Source organism: Capra hircus, chromosome 5 (assembly GCF_001704415.2).
Source record: "Capra hircus breed San Clemente chromosome 5, ASM170441v1, whole genome shotgun sequence".
NCBI classification, from domain to species: domain Eukaryota; kingdom Metazoa; phylum Chordata; class Mammalia; order Artiodactyla; family Bovidae; genus Capra; species Capra hircus.
This window is the reverse complement of record NC_030812.1, coordinates 26,796,317-26,822,634: the sequence shown is the minus strand read 5'-3', so window position 1 is coordinate 26,822,634 and position 26,318 is coordinate 26,796,317. Positions and strand designations below refer to the sequence as shown.

The 26,318-nt window shown below is 50.3% G+C and overlaps 1 protein-coding gene, 1 long non-coding RNA gene and 1 pseudogene across 2 annotated transcripts; 2 read left to right on the top strand and 1 right to left on the bottom strand.

Moving 5' to 3' along the window:
* On the top strand, nt 403–1,002 carry LOC102181840 (annotated as a pseudogene).
* KRT78 (keratin 78) lies at nt 1,070–9,129 on the bottom strand. The gene is made up of 9 exons (XM_005679932.2): nt 8,672–9,129; nt 8,095–8,309; nt 6,999–7,059; nt 6,192–6,287; nt 5,217–5,381; nt 4,734–4,859; nt 2,228–2,448; nt 1,946–1,980; nt 1,070–1,864 (listed from the first exon to the last, which is right to left on the bottom strand). Exons 1-9 carry the CDS (start codon nt 9,035–9,037, stop codon nt 1,563–1,565), a joined length of 1,587 nt encoding a protein of 528 aa, XP_005679989.1. The 5' UTR covers nt 9,038–9,129; the 3' UTR covers nt 1,070–1,562.
* Nucleotides 15,542–18,538, top strand: LOC108635996. The gene is made up of 3 exons (XR_001918033.1): nt 15,542–15,661; nt 15,909–16,187; nt 17,466–18,538. It is a non-coding gene; the product is annotated as an uncharacterized LOC108635996 (long non-coding RNA).

Genomic DNA, 26,318 nt, shown 5'->3' with positions numbered 1-26,318 from the left:
TAAGGCTATGGCTTAGCTTCGGTGCTGAATTAACCTGCCCAGGAGAAGCGGCAGGTTAAAGTTCTGAGGTGAGAGACGGAAGTGAGATAACAAGACCCAAGCTTACCACCCTGGGTGGAGCTAGAACCAGCACATCACTGGGAGGAGACTGGAAGAAGCAAGAGGACACAAAAGGACCTCAGCACAAATCCTGATCTCCCAACCCAGGTATGTGAATTAGCTGTAAAGGGCCAGTTACCAGGAAATGGCAACCCACTCCAGTATTCCTGCCTGGAAAATCCCATGGACAGAGGAGCCTGGTAGGCTACATACAGTCCATGGGGTTGCAAGAGTCAAACATGATTAAGCGACTAAACCACACTCTGTCCCTGGAAATCAAGGGCTCCAAGAAGGAAGGTCTGGCTCTCATGAATGAGAGGGTTTTACTGGAGACGGAAGGGGTAAGAGAGACACATTAGGAGAGCACGGCAGGGCTGATCTTACTACCAGAGTAACCCTAGTCCTGACACTCAAAAAAACTTATGGAGGAGGTAGTTCCGGTTCCAGCGTGGGGCGTTCTCGTTGCTGGTGGTCAGTTGTCGCGGTTGGTGGGCAGTACCTGAGCCAAGATGCTACGGAATCTTCTGGCTCTCCGTCAGATTGCTCAGAGGACCACAAGTACTGCTTCACGCAGGCAGTTTGAAAATAGGGTTCCAGAGAAACAAAAGCTGTTTCAGGAGGATAATGGAGTTCCAGTGCATCCGAAGTGTGGGATAGCTGATGCCGTCCTGTATAGAACCACCATGATTCTTAAAGTTGGTGGAACGGCATACGCCATGTATGAACTGGCTCTGGCTTCATTTCCCAAGGAGCAGGATTGACTTCAGCTTATCCTCCTAGCAATCAGTTGGTTCAATTCCATTCAGCTCTCTGTGGACCAGTAATCTGATACATAACTGAGATCTTTGGGGATCAATACTTATTGACTTGTATTAGCTGCCACCAATAAAGCAGTCTTTACCATGAAAAAAAAAAATGTATGGGAAGGAAGGAGTGGGGAAGCAGGAGGGAGAAAGAAAGGAAGACCCACTGCAGGGATAACTGGGTGCTGCTTTATTTCACGGAAAATAAATGGACAGAAATACAGAAATGGTGGCCCAGAGGCAGGTGTGGCCCTTGGTTCCAGCCCTCAGATTCTGGTCAGTGGGCCTCGAGCCTCTCCCTTGGGATGGAGATGCAATCTGGCCAAGCCCAATCAGGAGTTTTCCCATCTCGGTCGAAGGCTGCAGAGAGAGGGGAGGACGAGGCTGGCTGGTGGGCTGAGGCTGGGCACTGTGCTCCTTGGTTGGGGCTGGCAGCAGACAAGTAAGATGCAAATTAGTATGCAGAGCAAGGCTAGACTGGACGAGCATTCAGAACAGCAAGCAGGCAGGACCCGCTGACTTCTGCAGAGTTCCCTGTGGCCGGCTCAGGCTGTGGGCAGTGGACGCAGAGTTGGCAGTGCAGGGATGGGAATGATGAGGATGAGAGAAGACCTAAGAGGGCTCAGGAAAGCAGGGGTGAGTAGGTGGCCTCTGGGTCACTCAGTATGTGACAGACTTTTTCAGACTTGACTCAACTGTCTTCTTTAGGATAGTGTGGCTGGTGGAGCTGGAGGAAGAGCCGGACACAGAGCTAGAGCCCACAACGGGGCCCTGCCCAGAGCCCAGGATGATGCTGGAGCCTCCCTTCACGACGCTGGAGCCTCCCTTCACAACGCTGGAGCCTCCCTTCACGACGCTGGAGCAGCTAGACCCAAAGCTGCCTTTCACGCCTCCAAGTCCACAAGAGCCCGCCAGGCCACCATCTGCTCCTCCAGACACAACGGTGCTGCCTCCTCCAACAGCTGCCAAGAAAGGGGCCAGGGTCACAGCAGAGTCCTCGATTCTCCGTGGGAACCCCTCTCCCAAAGTCCCCTGATACTCACAGATAGTGACCTGGCTGGCGCATTCCCCAGACATCCTGGGGGAGAAAAGACAAGAGAAAGAAACACTAAGAAAGACTGCAGAGAATGTGCCCCAGGATGCTTTCAGCCTCTTGGAGCAGCACCCTCTGAGCAGATAAAATCCCCCAATTTTAAATCCCTCCCAGCAGAACGGGTAGCCCTCAGCAGTTCAGAGTATGGAGAAATCTCTCAGCATCCTGTGTTGGCCTGGCATCCCCCACCCCCACTTCTCACACATCCCCATGACCCTGACCAGCCCCTCACCTGCACTCTTCACCCTCCAGCAGCCGGCGGTAGGTGGCAATCTCCACATCCAGGGACAGCTTTGCACTCATCAGCTCCTGGTAGTCACGCAGCAGCCGCGCGATGTCCTGCTTGGCAGTTCTCAGGGCGGCCTCCAGCTCAGCCAGCTTGGTCTGAGCATCCTTGAGGGTCAGTTCCCCACGCTGCTCAGCATCAGCAATGGCGACCTGCAGGCTGGCATTCTAGCAAAGCGTGGAGATAAGGGAGAAAGTGACTATCAGCATGGCACAGGCCCCCAAAGTACCAACTATAACTTAAAAGCTGAGATGGACCATAATTTCATGAGCCCTAAATTATTCTTGGCCTTGCCCAGCTCTTCTCGTTCTAAAAGGAAGGGTTCCCTCTTCTGCTTCTTTAAGTCCTAGAGCGGGTTAAATAGCGTTCTCAAAAATGTCAGGTCCACCAAGAACTTCAGAGCATGACCTTATTTGGAAAGATACGGTCTTTGCAGATGTAATGAGTTAAGGATCTCAAGATGCTATCATACTGTATTTAGGATGAGCCCTAAATCCAGTGACCGATGTCCAAGAAAAAGATGAGGGGATACAGACACTGAAATAGATGGAGGCAGAGATGAGAGTGAGGCAGCCACCAGGCAAGGAATTCCTGGAGCCACCAGCCACCAAGAAGGATTCCCCCAGCTCCTTCAGAGGGCACAGCTGCTGACACCTGAGTTCAGACTTCCAGCCTCTGGACCAGACAGAACAGTTTTCTGTTCTTTCAAACCATCAAGTTTGTGATACTTTGTCACAGCAGCACAGGAAATGAATCCATCTCCTTTGCCACTTTCCCCAGTGATTTTCCGTATTTTTTCCCCTAGCCCTAACCCTCAGCACCATCCTTCAAATAGCTTCTCTCTCCCAGGGTACTTACAGCTCCTCCTGTCCTGGATGGGTTCATTATCCATCTGTTTTTTAGAACAGCCCCATTTCAAATACTTTGTCCTGATGCTGTCAGAGTCTATCAAATCATGGGCCTCAATTTGAAAAACACTTTCTCTGTGTTCACCTCTCCAATCCGATAGAAAACTCCTAGAGGAAAGACTGCATCCCTGTCTAATCAGCCATCTAGCTGATTTACCCTCACATTCGGGTCAGGAAGGAAGGCATTCCCTAAAGGCTCTCATTATTCATTTTCCACAAAGCACCCCGTGGATGGGGACACTGTCTCCATTCTCCTCATGAAGAAACTGAGCCCTGGAAAGGAGGTGAGAGGTGGAGCTGGGACCCCAGCCCAGGACATCTGAGGTCCAGTCCACTGCTCTAACTGCAGTCCCTGTTCATCAGGCTTGTGCATGCAAAGGAGAAGTAAAAGGGGGTGGGTCCCCAGGAGGGAGTCTCCCAGGAAAGACACCTCGCTGTACGGGAGGACTGTGGTTCCCAGACGTGAGCACATAGTGACTCTCCTAGGTGCTCGCCACTGGACTCAGACTCCACATGCTTCGTCATTACCTGGGTGAGCTTTGTTGAGAAAGCAGGTTTCTGGGCTCCATGCTTAGAGACTCTGATTCCCTGTTGCCAGTGGGAAGCCCAGGAATCTGTATCTTATCAGACACCCCAGAGAATCCCCAGGCTTCCAAAGCAAAAAGTCCAAAACGATGGGCAAAACAAAGTGGCAGCAAATTGAGTAATAGGACCTGGTCACCTTCACCTCAGGTCCTGCCTTGCACTTCAAAGGAGAGCAGGTCAGGACATCTGGAGACTGAGGATGGCCTCTGAATGATCTGTACTCCAAGAACTTTCTCCAGGATCTGTGCCCTGCTCACACGTGCACGGGCCACAAGTGACTTGGGAATCAGGCTGAAGTGCTTGAGGAAACCCTCTGACTCTGTGGTCTCAGCTCTCAACCCTCTGTTGATCCCAAAAGAGTGATTCTTTGGGCTTGGGGAAAGTGAGAGCAAAGACACTTGCAAACTTAAGAATCTGTAATCCTCACATCTGAAACTGAGGTCTCGAAGAGGAGCAGGAAACCACCTCCCTGCCCTTGCCATCCTTCCATCTACCTCTCCCCGCTCCTCCCATCCACAGCATCACCTGACCCTAGTGGGGCCTCGGCACCCCACCATCCTGCTGGAGTCCCCCGCTCCCTGAGATCCTGGTTCTGTCCCTCCCCAACAGGGGACCAGGAAATTCAGTGCATGGCCTCAGAGTCCTTGCTGGACTTGAGGACTAAGTGCCAAAAGAAGAGATTAGAAAAGATGAATTAACCCTCTCCCCTAGGAGCTGAAAGCACCAAGCGCATGTGGGCATGGAATACAGTGAGAAGGCTGGGCCAGGGCTGGCTGTGCAGAGCCCATGCAGCTAGAATCCCCTGGAGGACAGCCGAACCCCTCTGATGTGGGGCTCAAAGTGCTCTCAATCCCAAATTATACGAAGTTCCAATGAGTTATCAAAGTTTCACACCAACCCCGCAGTGACCTCTGAACAAAGGTGGTAAGACGGAGGGCTTGGGGGCTCAGGACCCTTACCTGATTCTTGACGGTCTCAATCTGACTCTGCAGCTTCTTAATTGTCTGCTGCAGCTGAGTGATCTGGACTTTGGTCTCCTTCATGCTGTTCCCATGAAGCTGGGCACATGCCTGAAGCTCCCGGTACTGGTCGGGGGAACAGAGGTGGCACCGTGAGTGGAGAGCACCCCACCTTTGACCTTTGACCCTCACCTTTGACCATGGCCCGGCTCTCTGCCTCCTCACATCCTCATCCAGAATGCAGGTGAAGCGCTGAGACCAGGACGTGGTGGGATGAGGTTGTGGAATTCCAGGCTCATCTCTCATGGTTCCCCTGCATTGCCTCCTTCCCGGAGAGGGGGAACATGGTACCCACCCAGCCCGGGTGCTCCAGACAGGTCATCAGAACTGCCCCAGCCAGACTGAGGTAGACGACTGCCCCAGGGGGGCAGGCAGGGAGACCCAGTCTTTTCCAGCTCAGTGCTAGCCCCCCAGCCCCGGCACCTTGGTCTGGTACAGCAGCTCAGCTTCAGCTTTGCTGGTCCGGGTGATCTCCTCGTACCGGGCTCGGACCTCGGCGATGAGGTCTCTGAAGTCCAGGCAGCGGTTGTTGTCCATGGACAACACCACGGACATGTCAGTGGCCTGGGTCTGCAGCTGGGCCAGCTCCTGCGGGCAGGACTGACTCAGTGTCCCAAGTCTTCCCGGTTCCCCTTCCCCTTGGAGCCCCGAGGAAAGTGGGCAGAGTGGCTGACTTCCTGCCTCCTTCAGAGGCAGCCCTCATTCATGCCGGCTGCCACCGAGCGTGCCCTGCCCTCTTATCTGGAAGTGAGGGCAGCCCGAGGACTCCTGGACCTCAAAGCAACACGTCCTCAGGGCCCCACATCACCTGGCCCAGTCCCTCCCTGACCTCCTATCACAGCCGCTCCCTCTTCCTCCTTGCATTTCCTCAAAGACCAGGAGGCTCCCGGCTCCCTCTGCCTGGAATCCCTCGCACCGCCCCCCACCATGTGGCTAACTTCCTCACCTCTGTCAGATCTTTGCTCCAATCTCATCTTCTAAATAAGGCCATCTGACCACTCTATTTGAAACTGCCACCTGCCCTACCCCTCCACGTTCCCAATCCTCCTCTCCCTGTTCTGGTTTTCCTTTTTCCATAGCATTTATCACTTTCTAACATGCTATGTAATTTACTTATTTACCAGGTCTGCTGCTTATTGTCTTTATTATCTCCTAGCCTCGTGATTTCTGTCTGGTCATTCACGGGTGTATTCTCAATACCTAGCAATTCACCTGGTACATTCTCAGTAATTGTTTGTCAAAGGACTGAATGGCCAGTGTCTAAGGCACGCTAACCAGGCTTCACCTCCTGGCCATTCTCACTATGCTGTGGCCACAGGGAGCCTGCCTGTGCTGTCCCCCTCCCTCATCCCGCCTGCCCTAGGCAAACCATTGCTTCTGCCCATGGAGAATCCTCACTTCTTCATAGAGATGCTTCAGGAAGCAGATGTACTCTTTCAGATCCTTCACCTTGCTTTCCATCTCCATCTTGCTCAGGAAAACCCCGTCTGCATCCTAGGGACAGAGAGACAAAAGCAATGTGCCCCCACTCCCTCTTTGGGGGTCCCACTCTGACCCAGGAGTTCTGTTCACACACTGCCCAGCACACACACCCCCATGGCCCTCTCCGGCTCCCATTCCTTCCTCTTTCAGCCCCGCCTTGCCCTGCTCTCTTTTGTCTGACATTGACCCACATCGCCTCCAGGAAGCCTTCCCTCATTCATCCCAACCAGTTGGGCTTCTTCCACTCCCTCTCCACCCTCTCCCACAGTGACTCCCAGAGCTCATCCCATAGTCCCTCAATCAGATCCTGTCCAAGGGTCCCTGTGTCTGTGTGTGTGTTCCATTTCCCCACAGGGTCCCAGTAGACATTTGACAGCATGTTGTGTGTGAGAATCCCCCCGATACACTCACACACACACACACACACACACACACACACACACACACACACACGGCTCTCGCAGCCCAGATTCTGTGCACAATGAATGGCTCAGGATTCAGGTAGAGGGACTTCCCTGGTGGTCCAGTGGCTAAGACTCCGTGCTCCCAAAGCAGGGGGCTGGGGTTCAATCCCTGATGAGGGAACTAGATTCCATATGCCACAACTAAGAGTTTGCCTGCCATAACTAAATATCCTACATGCCACAATTAAGGCCCAGTGAAGCTTAATAAATGAATTTTTTTTAAAAAAAGGATTCAGGTAGAGCAGTTGAACCCACTCACCTTTTTGAGGACCACAAAGTCATTCTCCAGAGTGGCACGCCTGTAGGCCTCGCACTCATACCTGCCAATTAAGCACAGAAAGACACTGCCTAGGGTGCTGGCATCAGAGCCAAGGACTGTCTCCAAGCACAGTCCCCAAGAGAAGGTCACCCCGTTTAGATGCTCCAAAGCAGGACCCACCAGCAGCCTGCACCTCCGTTCTTCCGTCAGGAAGTTTTGTCATGTCCTATGTCCCTCTTCACTCTCGGCCCAGGTCCACTATGACATCGGGTCACTTACCTCCATGTCTGGAAGGCGCTTTCAAACACTTCTCACTTACCACTCACAATCATCACCTGAAGCAGGCATTTTGGATTTTATCAAAGAGATTATGCCCAGGTTACAGATAATTAGGTGGCCCATGCAGATCTAAAATCCAGGTCTCCTGTCCCCAGTCTTTCTAGGACCCTCCACCTGGGCCCTGGAGCCAACCTCCCAATGGCTTTGGAACACGAGAAAGGCATTATCCCAGTCTACAGATATGGAGACTGAAGCTGGGAAAGGTGAGATTCTTTGTTCAAGGCCACACAGCTATTCCTTGCTCACAGTCACCAAACATGAGCCTTCTGTGGCTTCAGGGCTCTCCCCATTACCACCAGGTGACCTTGTGGGGAACCCAGAACTGCAGCCAGCCGTGAATCATGCCACAGGACCAGGGATGGTCCCACTAAGTGAATTCCCTTCTACCTCTGAGACCAGAGAATATCTGAGTCACTTTAGCCCACAGCCTGCTCAACAGGAATTTCTCAAGGAAAAAAACCAGCAGGAACATTCTTTAAATAAGCCCCTCCCCACCTTGACCAGAAACATGGCCCTCATAGTCAGGGCCTGCTAGAATCGAGGCTCTCCAGTCCTGGGTATCAGGGGCTGGGGGGCCTCTTACCTGCAGCAGATGGGGCCCCCTGAGAATCAGAGAGAGTGGGGATGCAGAGGGGCCAGAGGGGAGGGCCGTCCTGTGACTCCAGGAGCTCAGAGGAGGGACAACTTCCAGCAGACAGCCTGATTCAAGCCCTCCCAGCTGCCCCCAGGCCCCATGGGGATGCTGTGGTTCACATACTTAGCTTTGTACTCCTCCTCCTGGCCCTGGCAGGACTTCAGCTCAGCATCCAGAGACCCTCGTTCCCTCTGCAGCTGCTCCAGCTGTGTCCTGAGCCGGACCAGATAGGCCTCGAAGAAAGACTCCAGGCCCTGGGGCCCGTCACTCAGCCCCTGCTGCTGCAGCAAGCGCCACTTGGTCTCCAGGACCTTGTTCTGCTGCTCCAGGAACCGCACCTGCCGCACAAGCAGAGATCCCGAGGCTCCTGCCAGAATCCCTGCCTGGGCACAGCCTCCGGGACAACTCTCTAGCCTGAGCAACCCTCTGGCCGGCCTGGAGCCTTTGAGGCCTTTGATAAATATTTGCCCACACACTCAATGAATTATAATGACATTTCTATAAAGGGAATTTCAAAACACCAATTAAACATAGCCTCAGCATAACCAGAGAGACTCCAGTTAGACCACAAGAGGGACTTCCTTGCTGTAGAAGTGATTAGAAAAGGAGTAGGAGGCTTGACTGCCCCATTCCCAAGCCCATCGAAAACAGTTCCTCGGAGGCAGGCACAGAGACGGGGCTTAGCTGAGTGGACCCTCACCTTGTCAATGAAAGAAGCAAACTGGTTGTTGAGGACTCTGATCTGTTGGGTCTCCTGAGTCCGAACCACCTGGAACTGGGGGTCGATCTCAATCTTCGGTGGGGTCAGAAGACTCTGGTTGATGGTCACTTGCTGGATGCCTCCCGGAGGGCACAGGGAAAGCCCAGGCCCACCACTCCCCTCCCCAAGCCGCACCCCTAGCCTTCCCCATGAACCCCAGGTCCTTCCACGAGAGCTTCCTCGGCACCCCCCAAAGGAACTGAGGCTCCTGCTGCTGAAGCCAGCCCTGCCTCGGCCCACCGATTGGGCAGAACAGGCTGAGCGAGCGCTGAAGCCCCTCCGGGCCCGGCAGGGAGAGAGAGACATGGCAGTGACTGAAGGTCTCAGGGCTGCAAAGATCGTCAAGAGCAAGTTCCTGCCCTGAGGCCCGGCACGAGACTTTTATCCCCTCCCGTGCCTGGGCTGGGCCTTGGAGAGCAAGATGCTCTTGGCCTGACTGTGTCTGTCACTGGCTCCAGCTGACCTCTTCTGACACACCTGAGAATAGATGCCCGGCACGTGCAGTGCCCAAGGAAGAGACCCAGAGCCTGCCCCCTGAGCTCCCAGGCTACAGGAAGTGTGGGCACATTCTGAAGACCAGGAAGCAGCCAGAGACTGGGACTTCAGTGCTGGGGGATGGGGAGAGAAGGCCCTGAGCAAAGTCACTGAGAGTCATTCAGGGAAGGCTTCCTGGAGGAGGAGATGGGTAAGAAGGGAGGCACATTCAAGGGGAGAAGATGGAGGGGTTTCAAGTGGAGCACCTGAGTGCCCTGCGGATGCTGGACAGGGGAGCACAACTTCTCAAAGGAGGATCCACATCCAAGAGCAGGAGAAGGAAGGCACTTTGCAGCACAAGAGAAGCCGGGAGGCTAACAGAGGTGTTACTGTCATCGTTGGCTCAAAGACACTGCAAGGTTTGGAAATGAAACTGAAAAACAGGGTATCCAAGTCCCTCCTCTTGCCCAACCCAGCAATCATCGACAAGGCACCACCCCACTCAAACCAGGCCTCTCCACCTGGGATGGAGGCAGATAAAGCATTCCTAAGCCCAGCCTGTGTCCCTTCCACAAACACACAGCACCAGCCCCATCAACCTGGGTCTCATACTGCCTTTGTCGAGTTACTCATCAGAGCTCCCAGGCTATAAAATAAAATGTGCATTTAGAAACACCCTTCCCCTGGGGACTGGGAACAAACATAGCAGCTTTGGGGCAGCCGCTGGATAGATTCAATCCCTGCCCTGAGAGTTTGCTAACTGGAGGAGCCCCAGGGTTCATCACTCAGCGACTCTCCCACCTGGTGGAGGACCCAGGCAGCAGCTGCCTCCCCTGTTGCCCTCCCACTGCAGGCAGGGAGGGCTGGCAGCTCTGATTTTCAGAAATTTCCAAAATGTCTACTTTCCAGGATTGGAGGGCTATTTCTCCCTCTTCCTCTCCCCACTTCTTAGAGCCTGATGCACCCTGAAGCTGGGGTACTGGGGTCTTTGGTAATGCAACTCAAAGCCAGTACAGAGACCCACAGAATAACGAACACGCAAGAGATGTGCTATGAGGAAGTCAGTCCTAGCAATGCAAACAATCCCGTAGACACTCCACCCCTGGGCCCAGACAACGGTGAGCGTGTCTCCCCTCCCTCTAGAGGATTAAAGTCCCTTCCTCCTTCCCCTATAGCCCCATCCAGCAGACAACCCGGAAAGAAATGAATGACGGATGACCTCAAGGGGAGGAAGAGGCCAGGCCTCCTCTGGGGAAAACAAAGGAGATCGAGGGACTGAGGACTCAGGTAAGAAAGAGAAGGAAGGAAAACGATCCAAGAAGCGATTTAGGCACACCGAGAAGAGAGGAGGCAGTGCGGCTGGACTTGGAGTCTAGAAAGGGAATCTGGGGAATGGACTGAATCCCACTGAGGACCCACCTCCAAACCCTGCCCCCTGGGACCACTCCACAGAGGCACGTTCCTCCCACAAACATTCTGGAGAAAGATCTCTGCAGGCTGGATTCAACCACTCCCCCCCACCAGTATTGAGGGTGAAAGGCAGAGGTCACACTTGAAACTTCCCCATATTTGTAATGTTTCAGAGTATTAGAAGGGCTTCCCCAGCACTACAGAACCCACCTGCAATGCAGGAACCGCAGGAGATGAGGGTTCAATCCTTCATTGGGAAGATACCCTGGAAGAGGGCATGGCAACTGACTCCTGTATACTTGCCTGGAAAATCCATGGACAGAGGGGCCTGGCCTGGTACAGTCCAGGGGGTCACAGAGAGTCGGACACAACTGAAGCGACTGAGCACGTGACAGAGTATTGAAGCTAGGGAGCTTCAGGGTCCTCTGGTCCAAAGCCCTTGTTTTTCAGTTAAGGACTCTGAGGCCCCATAGGGTTTAGGGTAGGCGCAGAGACTGTGCAACCTTGAGTAATCCAAGAGATTGCACCAGATGACCTCTAAGCCTACTTTGACCCATCACTCTGGTTTGAGCGACTTGCTCAAGGCCACCCACACAGCTGATTGGGTTGGAGCCTGAGCCCCCACCCAGCTCAGACCACTGACCCAGGAACAGCCCATAAATAGACCTTTGATCATGACTCCACCATGTCTGCCTTGTCCACCCCTCCATCAAGCTCAGGGTCTGGCTTACACTAGGCATTCAAAGCACTTGTCTAAGAGATGAATTCTTACCCATGACAGTTATACCTAGGGACCTTCTTGAATCCCCTTAAATTCTCAGACACTACTGTAACATGTTTTCCTCCATTAAAAAAAAAAAATCATGCCATGATGGAGAGAATGACAAAGTGATTTGGAGATTTGAATACTAGGCCCCTCAGAGGCTAAGTGGTACACAGGTGCTAAGTCACTTCACTAATATCCTTCTTTTTCCGACCCCATGGACTGCAGCCTGCCAGACTCCTCTGTTCCATGGGGATTCTTCAGGCAAGAATCCTGGAGTGGGTTGCCACGCCCTCCTCCAGGGCATCTTCCCGATGCAGGGACTGAACCTGCGAGTCTTATGCCTAACCTGCATTGGCAGGTGGGTTCTTTACCACTAGCACCACCTGGGAAGCCTAAGTGTTACACACAAAGGTACACAAAGGGGTCCCATTTACGGGGCAGCAAAGTGCAAATGGCTCAAATTGTGGACTTAACGTTAAACCCAGCATGTGACAGTTCCAGTGGGTTTTACCCATTGGGTTAAATCTCCTGCTCCAAGTCAACCAGCCTCAACCACACCTCAAGCCCTACAATCCCTGCCTACCCCAGCCCTGCCTTCGAGGATACCCAGACAGGGCAGCTCCTTGTATTAACCACTCCCCAGCGGCCCCTTTTCTTACTGCTCCACCCTGAGTTCACCTCTGGCTGCAGCTACCACTCCTCAACCTCTTTCCCTCTAATTGCATTCAAGCCTGTTCTGCTTGTGCAGTGGATGTTTTTACCCAATAGCCAGTTATTCACACTGAGCTTATTTTTTTAACCTTGGCTGCACTGGATCCTTGTTGCAGCACAAGGGCTTCTCATTGCAGTGCTTGGGCTTCCCTAGCTGTGGCCTGCAGACATAGCTGCCCTGAGACTTGTGGGATCTTTGTTCCCTGACCGGGGATTGAACCCGCAACCCCTGCATTGGAAGGTGGATTCTTAACCACTGGACCACCAAGGAAGTCCCTACACTTACTTATTGGGATTCCTAACCACTGGACCACATTTACTTATTGACTTGAAAAATTATGATAAAGCACCTCCTGTGTGCCAGGACCTATGCTGAGAGTTAGGAATTTAGCCGAGAACAAGGCCCAGCCCTAGCACTGAGAAAACTTAGAGTCCAGTAGAGAAAGAGACATTGAACAGGCAATTAAACATGTATTTAATTGCAATTATACTAAGGAGAGAAAAGTACAGGGCATGAAAGAGTTCTAACCTAGTTTATCCCGTATTTTTTTCTCGAACATGCCAGGAACACTCCTGCCTCAGAGCCTTTGCCCTTGCTATTCCCTCTTTCTAGAATGCTCCTTCACAGAACCCCGTATAGCTACAAGTCACCATCTCTGGCTGCCCCAAACCAAAACTGAAACGCCGAGATGCACTGACACTTCTTACCCCCTTCCCAGTTCTATCTCCTTCCACTCAACACTTGGCACTTTCTAACACGCCATATATTTCACTTATTCATTTTGTTTGTCCGTCTTCCTGCTCTAGAATATCATTCTACGAATGCGAGGATTTGGTCTCTTTGCTGACTTCTATCTCCTCTGTGCTTAGAACTCTGCCTAATACAGTAGGTGCTCAGTAAACACTTGTTAAATAAATGACTCCCCATTCAATTTCATCTTGTTGATCGCCTTCATCTTTCAACCTCTGGATATTCTTGTAACTCTCAATTCTGTTCTCCAAAGCACCTCACTCCCTGACAAGGTTGGGAGCAAGCAAACGTAGTCATGTGTGTGCATGTGTGTGTGCATGTGTGCGTGTGTGTGCACGTGTACGTGCATGTGCGTGTGTGTGTGCGTGTGTGTGCATGTGCACAAGTGTGGTGTGTGTGTGTGTTATTGAGCTCCTGCTGTGGGCTGGGCACTGAGCTAAATGATACAGGAGACATAAGATGGATAAGGCCCCATTCCCATCTGAAAAGAATATAATGTTATACAGCGCCATGGAGAACACACATACGAATGCAGAATGGGGAGGAAAATCGGAGAGAGACTGGCCTGGGGTGCAAGTAGACGTGTTGTTATGATAGTGAGGGATTCTTCTTTTGTCTTGAAGGAAAACAAGGGCAGAGCCTTGCGGCATGCCACTAGAAACCCTTCCTCTGCCATTTTACATCCTCTCAGTGTACGTCTTTTGGGGAAAGTACAGGGCATGAAAGAGGCCTAACCTAGTTTATCCCCTAATTTTTTCACAAGCATGCCAGGAACACTCTTGCCTCAGAGCCTTTGCACTTGCTGTTCCCTCCTTCTAGCATGCTCCTTCACAGATCCCCATATAGCTACAAGTCAGCTGTGGCTCTATGCTCAGCTGTTTGGGAATCTACCCAGCCATTTACATATAGCAACCATGTGATCCTAACAACCCAACCCTATGAAGTAGGTATGAGGATTATCACCACCTTACAAAGGGAGGCACAGAGAGAAAAAATAATTTTCTCAAGGCCACGCAGCTGGTAGGAATGGAGCCAAGGTTTGAACAAAGGGAGATAGACTAGAGGGCTTCCCCAGCGGCTCAGCAGTAAAGAATCTGCCTGCAATGTACAGGAGATGCAGGAGACTCCGACTCGACCCCTGGGTCGGGAAGATCCCTTGGAGGAAGCAATGGCAACCCATTCCCGTCTTCTTGCCTGGACAATCCCCTGGACAGAGGAGCCCGGTGGGCTACAGTCCATAGAGCTGCAGAGTCAGATATGACAGAAGCAACTGAGCACACACGTACATAGACAGACTCCAGAGTCTTTGCCCTTAACAACCTCACTGCGCTCCTCTAGGAGACCTAGGAACGTCCATGTTGAAGGACACCTCAACCAACTAAAGTCCAGACAGGTAGAATGACTTGCCCAAGATCACATAGCAGATCCAAAAGTGAAACTCATTCCTCCACATTCATCCCTGATCAACACTAATTAAACACTACCTGGTGCCAGACAATATGCCAGCCCAAGTTAAACAAAATTTAATGAAAGTTCTTGCCTTCAAGGTGTTTGCAGTCTGGAAGGGGAGTAGGGAAGACATGGGGAATATATTTTGAAGACCAGTAAAAGTCCCTTGCATTGCAAGGAGATCCAACCCATCCATCCTAAAGGAGATCAGTCCTGGGTGTTCACTGGAAGGACTGATTTTGAAGCTGAAACTCCAATACTTTGGCCACATGATGCGAACAGCTGACTCATTTGAAAAGACCCTGATGCTGGAAAGATTGAAGGCAGGAGGAGGAGGGGACAACAGAGGATGAGATAGTTGGGTGGCATCACCGACTCAATGGACATGAGTTTGGGTAAATTCCAGGAGTTGGTGATGGACAGGGAGGCCTGGCATGCTGCAGTCCGTGGGGTTACAAAGAGTCGGACACGACTGAGTGACTGAACTGAACTAAACTGAAAATGCAATAAGTGCTGGAGATACCACTATAGATGCAGGTACAATTCTTGTGGTTCTGGCATCCTCTTGAAAAAGCAGGTGTGCTTATTTTGGGCACATCCCCAAAGAACAGAAGTCATCGCCTAGGGTCAAGGTGAGGCACGGCTATCCACACCCATTTAGGTCTTCCTGGCTTTCAAAATTCAACAAAGGAGTTGGTTCCTGTCCCATCCTGTTTGAGGGGAGCTGGACCAGAAAGGCTCAAATGTCTTGTGCCTGCCTTTAATCAGTCTCCCTTTCCCGACAACAGACAGCCCATGACTTCCTCAGTCTAGGCACCATGGGCCCCTCCCTCAGCTCAGCCTTTGCAACTGAGAAATACATCCCAAATTCTAACCCAGAATCTCTCAAGTCGCCCAAATATCAGGCACTCACATTCAACCTCCAACATCATGCCATTGTGTAATGCCAGACATACTGGTATGTCCTTAATATATTCTTAAAATGGAATTTAAATGGATTCACCTCTTTCTTATCCTGACCCTAAACCATAATATCCATAAATGTAGCTTTTGTGTGCTAGTTCTAGTCTTTTTCTAATTCATATTCACATGAGGCCTAACTATTAAAATGTAAAACATTCTTCTGTGTGCTTTGGTTTACACAGAACACAGGTCAACCTCAACCCTATTCGAAGTTTCCTAAAGCCAGCAAGGGAGGGAGGAGCAGCACCCGTGGGAGCGGCTGATTTCTATCTCACCTGCAAGACAGCTGACAGCTCTCCCGGCCTGTCGGGGCAGGAGCCGCGGGGAGATGAAAGGCCTGCCCTTCACGCTCCCCCAGGCCAGAGAGCGCACCCTCACACCAGCCGACTCTGCCTGCTGGGCTGGGGTGAGTAGCCCCTGCCCTCCTCACCACACTGGTGATGAAGGAAGGGGATACCCACCCAGGGATGGGCTTCCCGTGACAGGGAAGGGTGCCCCCAAGGTGAGCCAAGCTACTGCCTCTGTGGGCCCTCTGTGCCCAGGTAGTGAGCCCCCAAAACCCACAGGGAGCACATCCCCAAGAATGTGGAAAGGAACCGTTTTCTAAGATTTCCTGGGAGCTCAGAATTTAAATGTGTGTCTCCAATTTCCAGGTTGACGGTGGGAGTGGGGGGACAACACCAAACGCTGACTTTGAAGTGATCTCCATTTTCCATGGACAATGTGCTCATGTTTTTAAAATTCTGTTGAGGCATCCAAGCGTTCACTGCAGCACTATTTACAATGGCCAAGATGTGGAAGCAAACTAAAGGTCCAGTGACAAAGCAATGGATGAAGAAAATGTGGTACAGATGCACAATGGAATATTACTCAGCCACAAAAAAGAGTTTGCAATAACATGGGTGGACCTAGAGCTTGTCATACTCAGTGAGGTAAGCCAAACAGAGAAAGACAAACACCATGAGATATCTTTTACACATGGAATCTCTTTTCTGAAAAAAGTTACAAATAAATTTATTTACAAAACAGAAACCCACAGACATAGAAAAAAAAATGGTTACCAAAGGGGAATGGGGGGGAAGGGATAATTAGGAGTTTGAGGTTAACAGACATACACTGCTGCTGCTGCTGCTGCTGAGTCGCTTCAGTCGTGTCCGACTCTCTGCGACCCCATAGACGGCAGCCCACCAGGCTCCTCCATCCCTGAGATTCTCCAGGTAAGAACACTGGAGTGGGTTGCCATTGCCTTCTCCAATGCATGCACACATGCTAAGTCGCGTCAGTCGTGTCCGACTCTCTGCGACCCCATAGACGGCAGCCCACCAGGCTCCTCCATCCCTGAGATTCTCCAGGTAAGAATACTGGAATGGGTTGCCATTGCCTTCTCCAATGCATGCACACATGCTAAGTCGCGTCAGTCGTGTCCGACTCTCTGCGACCCCATAGACGGCAGCCCACCAGGCTCCTCCATCCTTGAGATTCTCCAGGTAAGAATACTGGAATGCGTTGCCATTGCCTTCTCCAATGCATGCACACATGCTAAGTCGCGTCAGTCGTGTCCGACTCTCTGCGACCCCATAGACGGCAGCCCACCAGGCTCCTCCATCCCTGAGATTCTCCAGGTAAGAATACTGGAATGGGTTGCCATTGCCTTCTCCAATGCATGCACACATGCTAAGTCGCTTCAGTCGTGTCCGAATCTGTACGACCCTATGGACAGCAGCCCACCAGGCTCCTCTGTCCACGGGATTCTCTAGGCAAGACTACTGGAGTCGGTTGCCATTTCCTTCTCCACACTACTAGATATAAACTAGAGTGGCTGATTCTTGTTGATGTATGGCAAAACACCATCATGAGAGTGTAAAGTAATTATCTTCCAATTTAATTAATTAGAATAAATAAAATAATCAACAAGGACCTACTGTATAACACAGGGAAATATATCAACATTCTGTAATATCTATAAAGGAAAATAAATACATATACATATATACGTGTGTGTGTGTGTATAACTGAATCACCGTGTTTTACACCTTAAACTAGCACAACATTGTAAATCAACTATACTTTAATTAAAAAATTAATTTGATTACAAAATAAGTTTTATTGCAGACCCTCTGAGTGCCAATCACTGTACCAGGCCCTGTAGAAATTTAACCTTCTTTGGTCTTCACCACAGTCTGAAAACCGGGTATTGTTCTTGTTCACAGACACAGAAACAAAAGCAACTACCCAAGAGATCCTGAAGCGAGGAACATGTCCAGCCAGGAGGAGAACCCAGCTCTTCTAAGGATCCTGTAGTCTTCTCAGGAAGGCCACAGCCTCCACTGAGAACAGGCCAGTGCACGTGTTTCCCTAGTCAACAGAGAACCAGAAACCTCCCCTCTGCTAGGAGCTGGGGAGAGGAGCCAGCGAGGGGACTGGCTGAACAGCGGGTGCTGCAGGATAACAGCTGGCTGTGTGCAGGGTTGTGAGAACACATCTCTGCTTTGTGGTGTTTGCCATCATTTTCTAGGGCATAAACGCTCCCACCATGGCTGATTTCAAGCTACCAGCATTATGCCACTGACTGCAGAGCTGGGAAGAAGTGAACACAATCAGCTCTCGCGAGTTTGCACAAACTGGCTCCTGCACACCACTGGCCCAGGGTGAGGAAGGAGGAAGCCCTTCTGTGGAGCACAACTTGTCCCAGACTACGGGAGCCACGGACACCCCTTTAGGAGCAAGCTGATGGTATCTGGAGAGGAAAGAGGGCTGGGCTGAGAGGGAAGCGGAAGAGTACAGATGAGAAAACACGAGTTGAGTCCAGACTTGCCCATCAGGGCCCAGCACACAGTCACTGCCACTCAGACCCAATCAGGTTCAGCCAGTTGGGTGTCCTGCTTCTAGCAACCACTCCTGATTTGGCAAATATTTATGTGGCATGTTACTAAGGACGGCCTCCCAACACCCGAGGGTGAAAGGCCCATGAGGCAACTTCTAGGGGAAAGGTCCCAGGATTCCTACAACCCTGGGAAAATAAGGTCCAGGGCCCAGTAGGAACTGCTAGACTAGGAGATGAAGTTGGGGATTTACCTGGACCAGCTCCCTGCCCCTCCTCAGCCCCTCTCACCAGCATCCCTCTCATGGCCATGTGAAGCAACAAGCCCTCGGGAGGGGGTTGAATCTTCTGCCTCCATCCCCAAGGAACTTCAGCCTCTTGTTCAGTCACCAAGTTGTGTCCAACTCTTTGCAACCCCATGGACTGCAGTATGCCAGCCTTCACTATCTCCCAGAATTTGCTCTAACTCATTGTCCATTGAGTCAGTGATGCCATCCAGCCACCTCATCCTTTGTTGCCCCTTCCTCCTCCTGCTCTTAATCTTTCGAAGAATCAGGGCCTTTTCCAACAGGTCAGCTCTTCACATCGGGTGGCCAAAGTAATGGAGCTTCAGCTTCAGCCTCAGTCCTTCCAATCAATATTCAGGCTTGATTTCCTTTAGGACTGACTGCTTTGGTCTCCTTGCTTTCAGACTTCAGCCTGAGAGAATAGTATTTTCAAAACTGCAAGTTACAGGACTTCCATGGTGGTCCAGAGATTAAGAATCCACCTTCCAATGCAGGGGATGCAGATTCGATCCCTGGTCAGGATGAGATGGCTGGATGGCATCACCAATTCAATGGACATGAGTTTGAGCAAGATCCGGGAGTTGGTGACGGACAGGGAAGCCTGGTGTGCTGCAGTGCATGGGGTCACAAAGAGTCAGACACGACTGAGCAACTGAACTGAACTGAACAGGGAACTAAGATCCCGCATGGGGCAACTAAGCCTGAGCACCCCAACTACTGAGCCCATGCTCTCTCGAGCCCATGTCCCATGACAAGAGAAGTCTACAGACGGCAACTAGAGAAACCCACACACTCCAGTGAAGACCCAGGGCAACCAGAAAAAAACAACTGCAAGTTACAGTTCACTAGGGTTGTGAACTTGGGTTCAGTAGGGTTAATTTAATGGATGTCAACCAGCATATCAGAGTGTATCACCATAAAATTGTGTTCAAAAAAAAAATTGTGTTCAGTGTGCGTTATGTCCGTATAAATATATACAGAACTGTGATATAAAATGCATTTCTTACCAGGGATCATGGTCCCAAAAAGCTGAATAACCCTCTGATAGAGGAAGTGGTCCCACCCCCAGACACACACAACCCAAGAAATAAGACCAGAACCTGGAGTGGCATCAGTTGTCAGGACTGGGGGATGGGAAAAGAGAGGTTTAGTCTGGGAAGCTTTTATAGATGGACGACAGTACTGAAAGCAGGATTAGGAGCAGGGACTCAGAGAGCGAAGCTCTCTCAATCTATCCTGAAAGTTAGGAAATTCTCCTAAGACCCAATCTAATCCCTCAGTTCATTGATGCCTGCTCTGCGCTGCAGCCCACCCACTCTCCAAAAGGAAGAATCATAGCCCCCTGCTCCACGTAACCTCTGAGTCACAACAGTGACAAGGACAAGAACCACTGGTTGGGTCCAGGGAAGGGAAAGTTAGCATAACTGGGGAGTGCAGACAGCAGCGTGCTGACTGCCAACAAAGCAAGGCAAGGCAGGCCAGCCTGTGTATGCCGCAGCCACACAGACCAGGTCTCGAGGATCGTAGAGTCTTGTTAAGACCAGAATACTCACAGCTGGAGAATGACCAGACAGCAAAACCCCCTACACGTGCATAGTACCTGCCTGTTATTATAGGGTGTCAGAGCAGAGAGATCTGAGAGGTCATCTTATCCTACACCCTTCTTTCATAGCACAAGAAACTGAGGTCCAGAGAGGGCAAGCAATCTGCCCACGGCACACAGCAAGGATAGGACTAGAGTCCACTAAGCCAGGACTCATTTCATCCTGCACTACGGACAGTCATGCGACTAGGAGAGAGACCGTAGAAGAGAACCCCAAGCCCCCACCATCCCAACAAGCTCACACACACTATCATCGACCCATAAGACTTCCTGGGCACTTCTCAGCACCAAGCACTGTGCTTGGTATGCGGAGATACGCCAACTAATCTCCTCCAGGTAAAAAGGAAGTGCCCCTCCTGCCCTCCAGGAAAGGAGACTGGCTCTAAGACCTCTCTGACCTGCTCCAGACTCTTATTACTGTCAGGAAGGTCTCGGGTCTAACCTCACTCCTTCCTGCTGCAACTTCAGCCTGTCCCGCTTGGCCCCAGAAGCACCTGCTTGCTAGCCTGGCCTGGAAGGGAGGGAGAAGGCTGATGCTGCACAGAGCCCTCTCCTGGCTCCTGAGTCAGCCTGCCCATTGTTCCAGTGACTTTACCTAAACCTTCTTATGCTAAGGTAGCACAGAAAAGCCTGGGTAGCTGTGCCAGCAGAAGCTGGTGGGTGGAGAAGGGGCAGAAAGAGGAGAGGAAGGGCAGGAAGACGGTGGGTGGGCAGGTGGAAGGGGAAGAAAAGGCAGATCCCACCCACTGCCTGGCTTCTTAAAGTCTCAAGATGTGGAGGAAGAAGAGTTCAGAGCTGGTAGCACTTCCTTTTCTTTATACAAATATTACAAATTTATTGTTGAAAATTTCAAAGCAGCACATCATAAAATTAGGAAAAATAAAACTCTTCTGCTACCTCCTAGAAGCAGTCACTATTAATATTTTGGTGTATAATCTTCCAGACTTTTCCATATGTAGATATCTCTCATTATGCATTCAATCTATGTTTATTGGACACTTCTATGTGCCAGATATTTTTCTAGTGCTAAGGATAAAGTAGTAAATGAAACAGATAAAAATCCCATGCCCTGGGAACTTCCCTGGTGGCTCAGTGGATGAGACTCCACACTCCCAATGCAGCTGGGCCAGGTTCTTTCCCTGGTCAGGGAACTAGATCCCACATGCTACAACCAAGAGTTCACACACCTCAACTAAAAACCCAATGCAGCCAAGTAAATTAAAAATAAATATGTTTTTAAATATCCAAGCCCTTATGGAGTTTGCATCTCATGATGACATATACGTGTATGTGTGTATTCATATGTGTATTCCTATGCCTAGTATAGGGTTGTATTATAGCTACTGTAAGCACCATTTATTCATGCAAATATGTATTTCCCAGAAGTGGGATCATATTACACACACAGATTTCTAGCCAGTTCCCACCCTCGCCCCATCTGTGTCAGTAAATATACACTTAGATTATCATGAATGGCTCAGAAGTATTCCCTTGCAAGAAGTCTCAGAATTTTTCACCAGGTCCACTGTCTGATTTCTTTCCCACAGGAAATCTGAATCTTGCTCTGGAAACCCAGTCTATACACGCACACACACACACACACGCACGTGCACGCGCACACGCACACACACACATACAGGAGCCTGTGCCTGCACACTGCAGACATGGAAGACAGCTCTCTCTTCAGCTGACTGTGAGGTCTAAACTAATCCTGGTCCCAGACCTGTTTCCATGATTCTCCAGGGCACAGACCCATTCCCAGCTTTCCTTTTTGGGCAGGAGCTGGAGCCCGGCTTTTCCCAGTCTTGACTCCCCCTGCAGGCTACCTGAACACCTGGAGCCAGGCCTAGGAGTTAGGCAGGAACCAGTCCTGCAGCAGTGGAAAGAACAGACGGGGAGGCTGATCCTGACTTCCCTGAATCCCTTCTCTGCCACTGCCTCCATAGTGCCTGATGGCAATGGAAGGCCAGAGGCCCCAAGTTCAGTTCAGTTCAGTCACTCAATCGTGTCCAACTCTTTGTGATCCCATGGAGTGCAGCATGCCAAGCTTCCCTGTCCAACACCAATACCCAGAGCTTACTCAAACTCCTGTCCATCACGTCAGTGATGCCATCAAACCATCTCATCCTCTGTTGTCCCCTTCTCCTCCTGCCCCCAATCCCTCTCAGCATCAGGGTCTTTTCCAATGAGTCGGTTCTTTGCATTAGGTGGCCACAGTATCGGAGTTTCAGCTTCACCATCAGTCCTTCCAATGAATATTCAGGATTGATTTCCTTAAGGATTAACTGGTTTGATCTCCTTGCAGTCCAAGGGACTCGGAGTCTTCTCCAACACCACAGTTCAAAAGCATCAGTTCTTTGGTGCTCAGCTTTCTTTATAGTCCAACTCTCACATCCATACATGACTCCTGGAAAAACTATAACTTTGACTAGATGGACCTTTGTTGGTAAAGTAACGTCTCTGCTTTTTAATATGCTGTCTAGGTTGGGTCATAGTTTTTCTTCCAAGGAGCAAGCATCTTTCAATTTCATGGCTGCAGTCACCATCTGCAGTGATTTTGGAGCCCAAGAAAATAAAATCTCTCACTGTTTTCATTGTTTCCCCATCTATTTGCCGTGAAGTGATGGGACCAGATGCCATGATCTTAGTTTTCTGAATGTTGAGATTTAAGCCAACTTTTTCACTCTCTTCTTTCACTTTCATTAAGAGGCTCTTTAAAAAAAAATTTTTTTTAAAGGCTCTTTAGTTCTTCACTTTCTGCCATAAGTGTGGTGTCATCTGCGTATCTGAGGTTATTGATGTTTCCCCCAGCAATCTTTATTCCAGCTTGCGTTTCATCCAGCCCAGCATTTCACATGATGTACTCTGCATATAAGTTAAATGAGCAGGGTGACAATATACAGCCTTGATGTACTCCTTTCCCGATTTGGAACCAGTCTGTTGTTCCATGTCCAGTTCTAACTGTTGCTTCTTGACCTGCATACAGATTTCTCAGGAGGCAGGTCAGGTGGTCTGATATTCCCATCTCTTTCAGAGTTTTCCACAATTTGCTGTGATCCACAAAGTCAAAGGCTTTGGCATAGTCAATAAAGCAAAAGTAGATGTGTTTCTGGAACTCTCTTCCTTTTTTGATGATCCAGCAGATGTTGGCAAGTTGATCTCTGGTTCCTCTGCCTTTTCTAAATCCAGCTTGTACACCTGGAAGTTCACAGTTCACGTACTGTTGAAGCCTGGCTTGGAGAATTTTGAGCATTACTTTGCTAGTGTGTGAGATGAGTGCAATTGTGCAGTAGTTTCAACATTCTTTGGCATTGCCTTTCTTTGGGATTGGAATGAAAACTGACCTTTTCCAGTCCTGTGGCCACTGCTGAGTTTTCCAGATTTTCTGGCATATTGACTGCAGCACTTTCACAGCATCATCTTTTAGGATTTGAAATAGATCTGCTGGAATTCTATCACCTCCACTGGCTTTGTTCATAGTGATGTTTCCCAAGTCCCACTTGACTTCACATTCCAGGATGTCTGGCTCTAGGTGAGTGATCACACCATCATGATTATCTGGGTCGTGAAGATCTTTTTTGTACATTTCTTCTGTGTTTTCTTGCCAACTCTTCTTAATGTCTTCTGCTTCTGCTAGGTCCATACCATTTCTGTCTTTCAATGTGCTCATTTTTGCATGAAATGTTCCCTTGGTATCTCTAATTTTCTTGAAGAGATCTCTAGTCTTTCCCATTCTATTGTTCTCCTCTATTTCTTTGCAGTGATCAAGACCATCCCAAAGAAACTGAAATACAAAAAGGCAAAACGGTTGTCTGACAAGGCCTTACAAATAGTTGAGAAAAGGAGAAGCTAAAGGCAAAGGAGAAAAGGAAAGATATACCCATTTGAATGCAGAGTTCCAAAGAATAGCAAGGAGATAAGAAAGCCTTCCTCAGCGGTCAATGCAAAGAAATAGAGGCCCCAAACAGGCCCCCTAATGGAGACCTAAGCCCTGGTGATTTCTGGGCATTTTTCTGAACTTTTAAGAAGTCCCAACTAGCCCAACCTTGCTTGGGTTCAGATACTGTCTCCACTACTGACTAGCTGTGTGACCTCAGGCAAGTGACTTAACCTCTCTGTGTCTCTGCATCCCCGACTCTAATAAGAGGATAATCATTCCTATTTCAATCAATCCAATCCTAGGATTGCTGCATTATGTCAAACAACTGATACACGAGGAATGCTCAGAACAGTACTTAGCACAGGGTGGTACCCATCAACTATTAGGATTTTTTTTTTTTTAATCATTTTCTGAGCCTCCACTCACCAACCAGGCCTAGCCTACTAAATAAAGGCTGACTTTCCCAGGATTCCCCCTGCTCTCACTGCTGTCCAAGGACAACTGCCCTTCTGACCTCCCAGGGTAAAAGAGAGCAGGGACAAGCATGTGAATACACACGGGGAGTGTATCATCAGGAGCTGATAAGATGTGAGGGAGTTAGCATGAACATACAAAGGGATGGGACATGATCATGCAAGGCCACACGTGTGTGCATACGAGTAAAAGTGTAGGGAGCTGTGAAAGCAGTTTGGGAGTGAATGTGTAAGCTAGCAGTGTGTGTAAGGTAAGAGTGTGAATACACAGCTTCTGTGAATATGCATGGTAGACACTGTGACGTTGTGTACATCAACGTATAAAGGTGTGCAAAGAAGGGAGAGAGGAGTGTGACTGTGTGGTGAGGTTGTGTGTGAGATGTGTGTGTATGAGGGTTGTGTGTGAATGTCCCCAGTCCCGAGCCCCACCCAAGGCACACATTTCTTGGAGATGGTGCTTCATCAGAAAAAAAAAGTTCCCCAGCTCCCCTGACTTGATGTGGAACAAACTTGTTTTTCTCTCTTCAAAGCTCTCGGGTTTCCTAAAGAAAAGCTGCTAGCTCATCAGAGCCCAGCCTTAAACCCGCCCCACTGATCGAAACTTGGGAAGGAAACCAGCACCAGCCGTCCCCACCCTGCACCCCCACCTCCCACTGGCTGCTCAGGCCGCACCCTCTCCCTGCTCTCCCCAGCCCCTCCGAGGGTGCCCGGGGCAGCTCCCAGGCATTGATGAGATCGCTTAAACCCCTCTGCTGGCTTTGAGAGCACTCTGCCTACCTGCCCAGGCAGGCCCAACCAGGGGCAGCTGGCAACTTCATGAAGAGGGGAACTGGGGCTGGAGGAGAGCAAGGCATCATCTTCAAGCCCACAACCAAACCCCTTCCCAGGAGGCAGGCACTCCACCCCACCATGCCTCTCCTAAGAAGACAAAATCCCAATAAAGAACTGGATGAGAAGGGTGTCTCAGAGAGAAAGGCTACTAGGGGGCAGGGATTCGACATCAAGAAGGGTCTTTCCTTACATTTAGGGGTTCCAGAGAAGCCCTCTCTTCCAGGAAGTTGTCTCAATTTCTAATACTATTATATGTATCCAGAATAATTAGAGGATTCCTAATGGTCTAGTGGTTAGGATTCTGGGTTTTCACTGCCATGGCCCAGGGTTCAATCTCTGGTTGGGGAACTGGGATCCTGCAAGCCACATAACATGATCAAAAGAAGAAGAAGAAGAATTATCATTTAATGCACAACTACTACATACCAGGTGCTTTCCATATTGTGCTTCTAATTAACCCTACTGTATAGATGGGGAAACTGAGGGTCAGTCCAGTTAAATTACTTGTCTTAGCTCATACAACCAGTGGTGGTGGAGTCAATATTTGAACCAGGTCTGTCTATAAATCCTGAACCCTTTCTCAGGTCTGTGCCTGTATCTACCTGTTCTCAACCTGAATGAGCACCTCTGTTCTTCCCCATCTACCTGGGGAGATGGGGAATCTAAAGAAAGATAGAAACCTGCTCAGACCAGATGGAACAACTCTAGGAACAGTGGGCTGGGGCAGTCGGCAGCACCTTGCAGAAGAGGGGAGTATGGAGGGCCTCAGGAAGCAAGAGGGAGAGATTGTTGAGTGAGGGGATAAGAAGGGGGACCCAGACCTCTGTGACGGCCAGCTGGGGAGGGCAGCACATGGTTGCACGCAGTGTGGCAGAGTGGGGAATGGAAATGGCAGAAATTGAGGCCTGGTTTCTGAGCCCCCCAAAGTACCCCAAGGAGGCCTGGGCCATCTGCCGCGTGGCTTCTGCAGGGCCAGGCGTCTCAGACGCCAAAGAACCCAGGTGCTGGGCATCTGAGCACCTCCAAACTCTGGAATGTGCCAGACCTTCATTCCTCAAACCACCTCATTCCCAGCAACTGGGAGAAGCACCCAAGGCCCCAGGCCTGCAAGAAAGAGAAACACAGGAGGTCTCCAAGGTTCCCAAATGGTCAGCGACAGAGGAGGGAC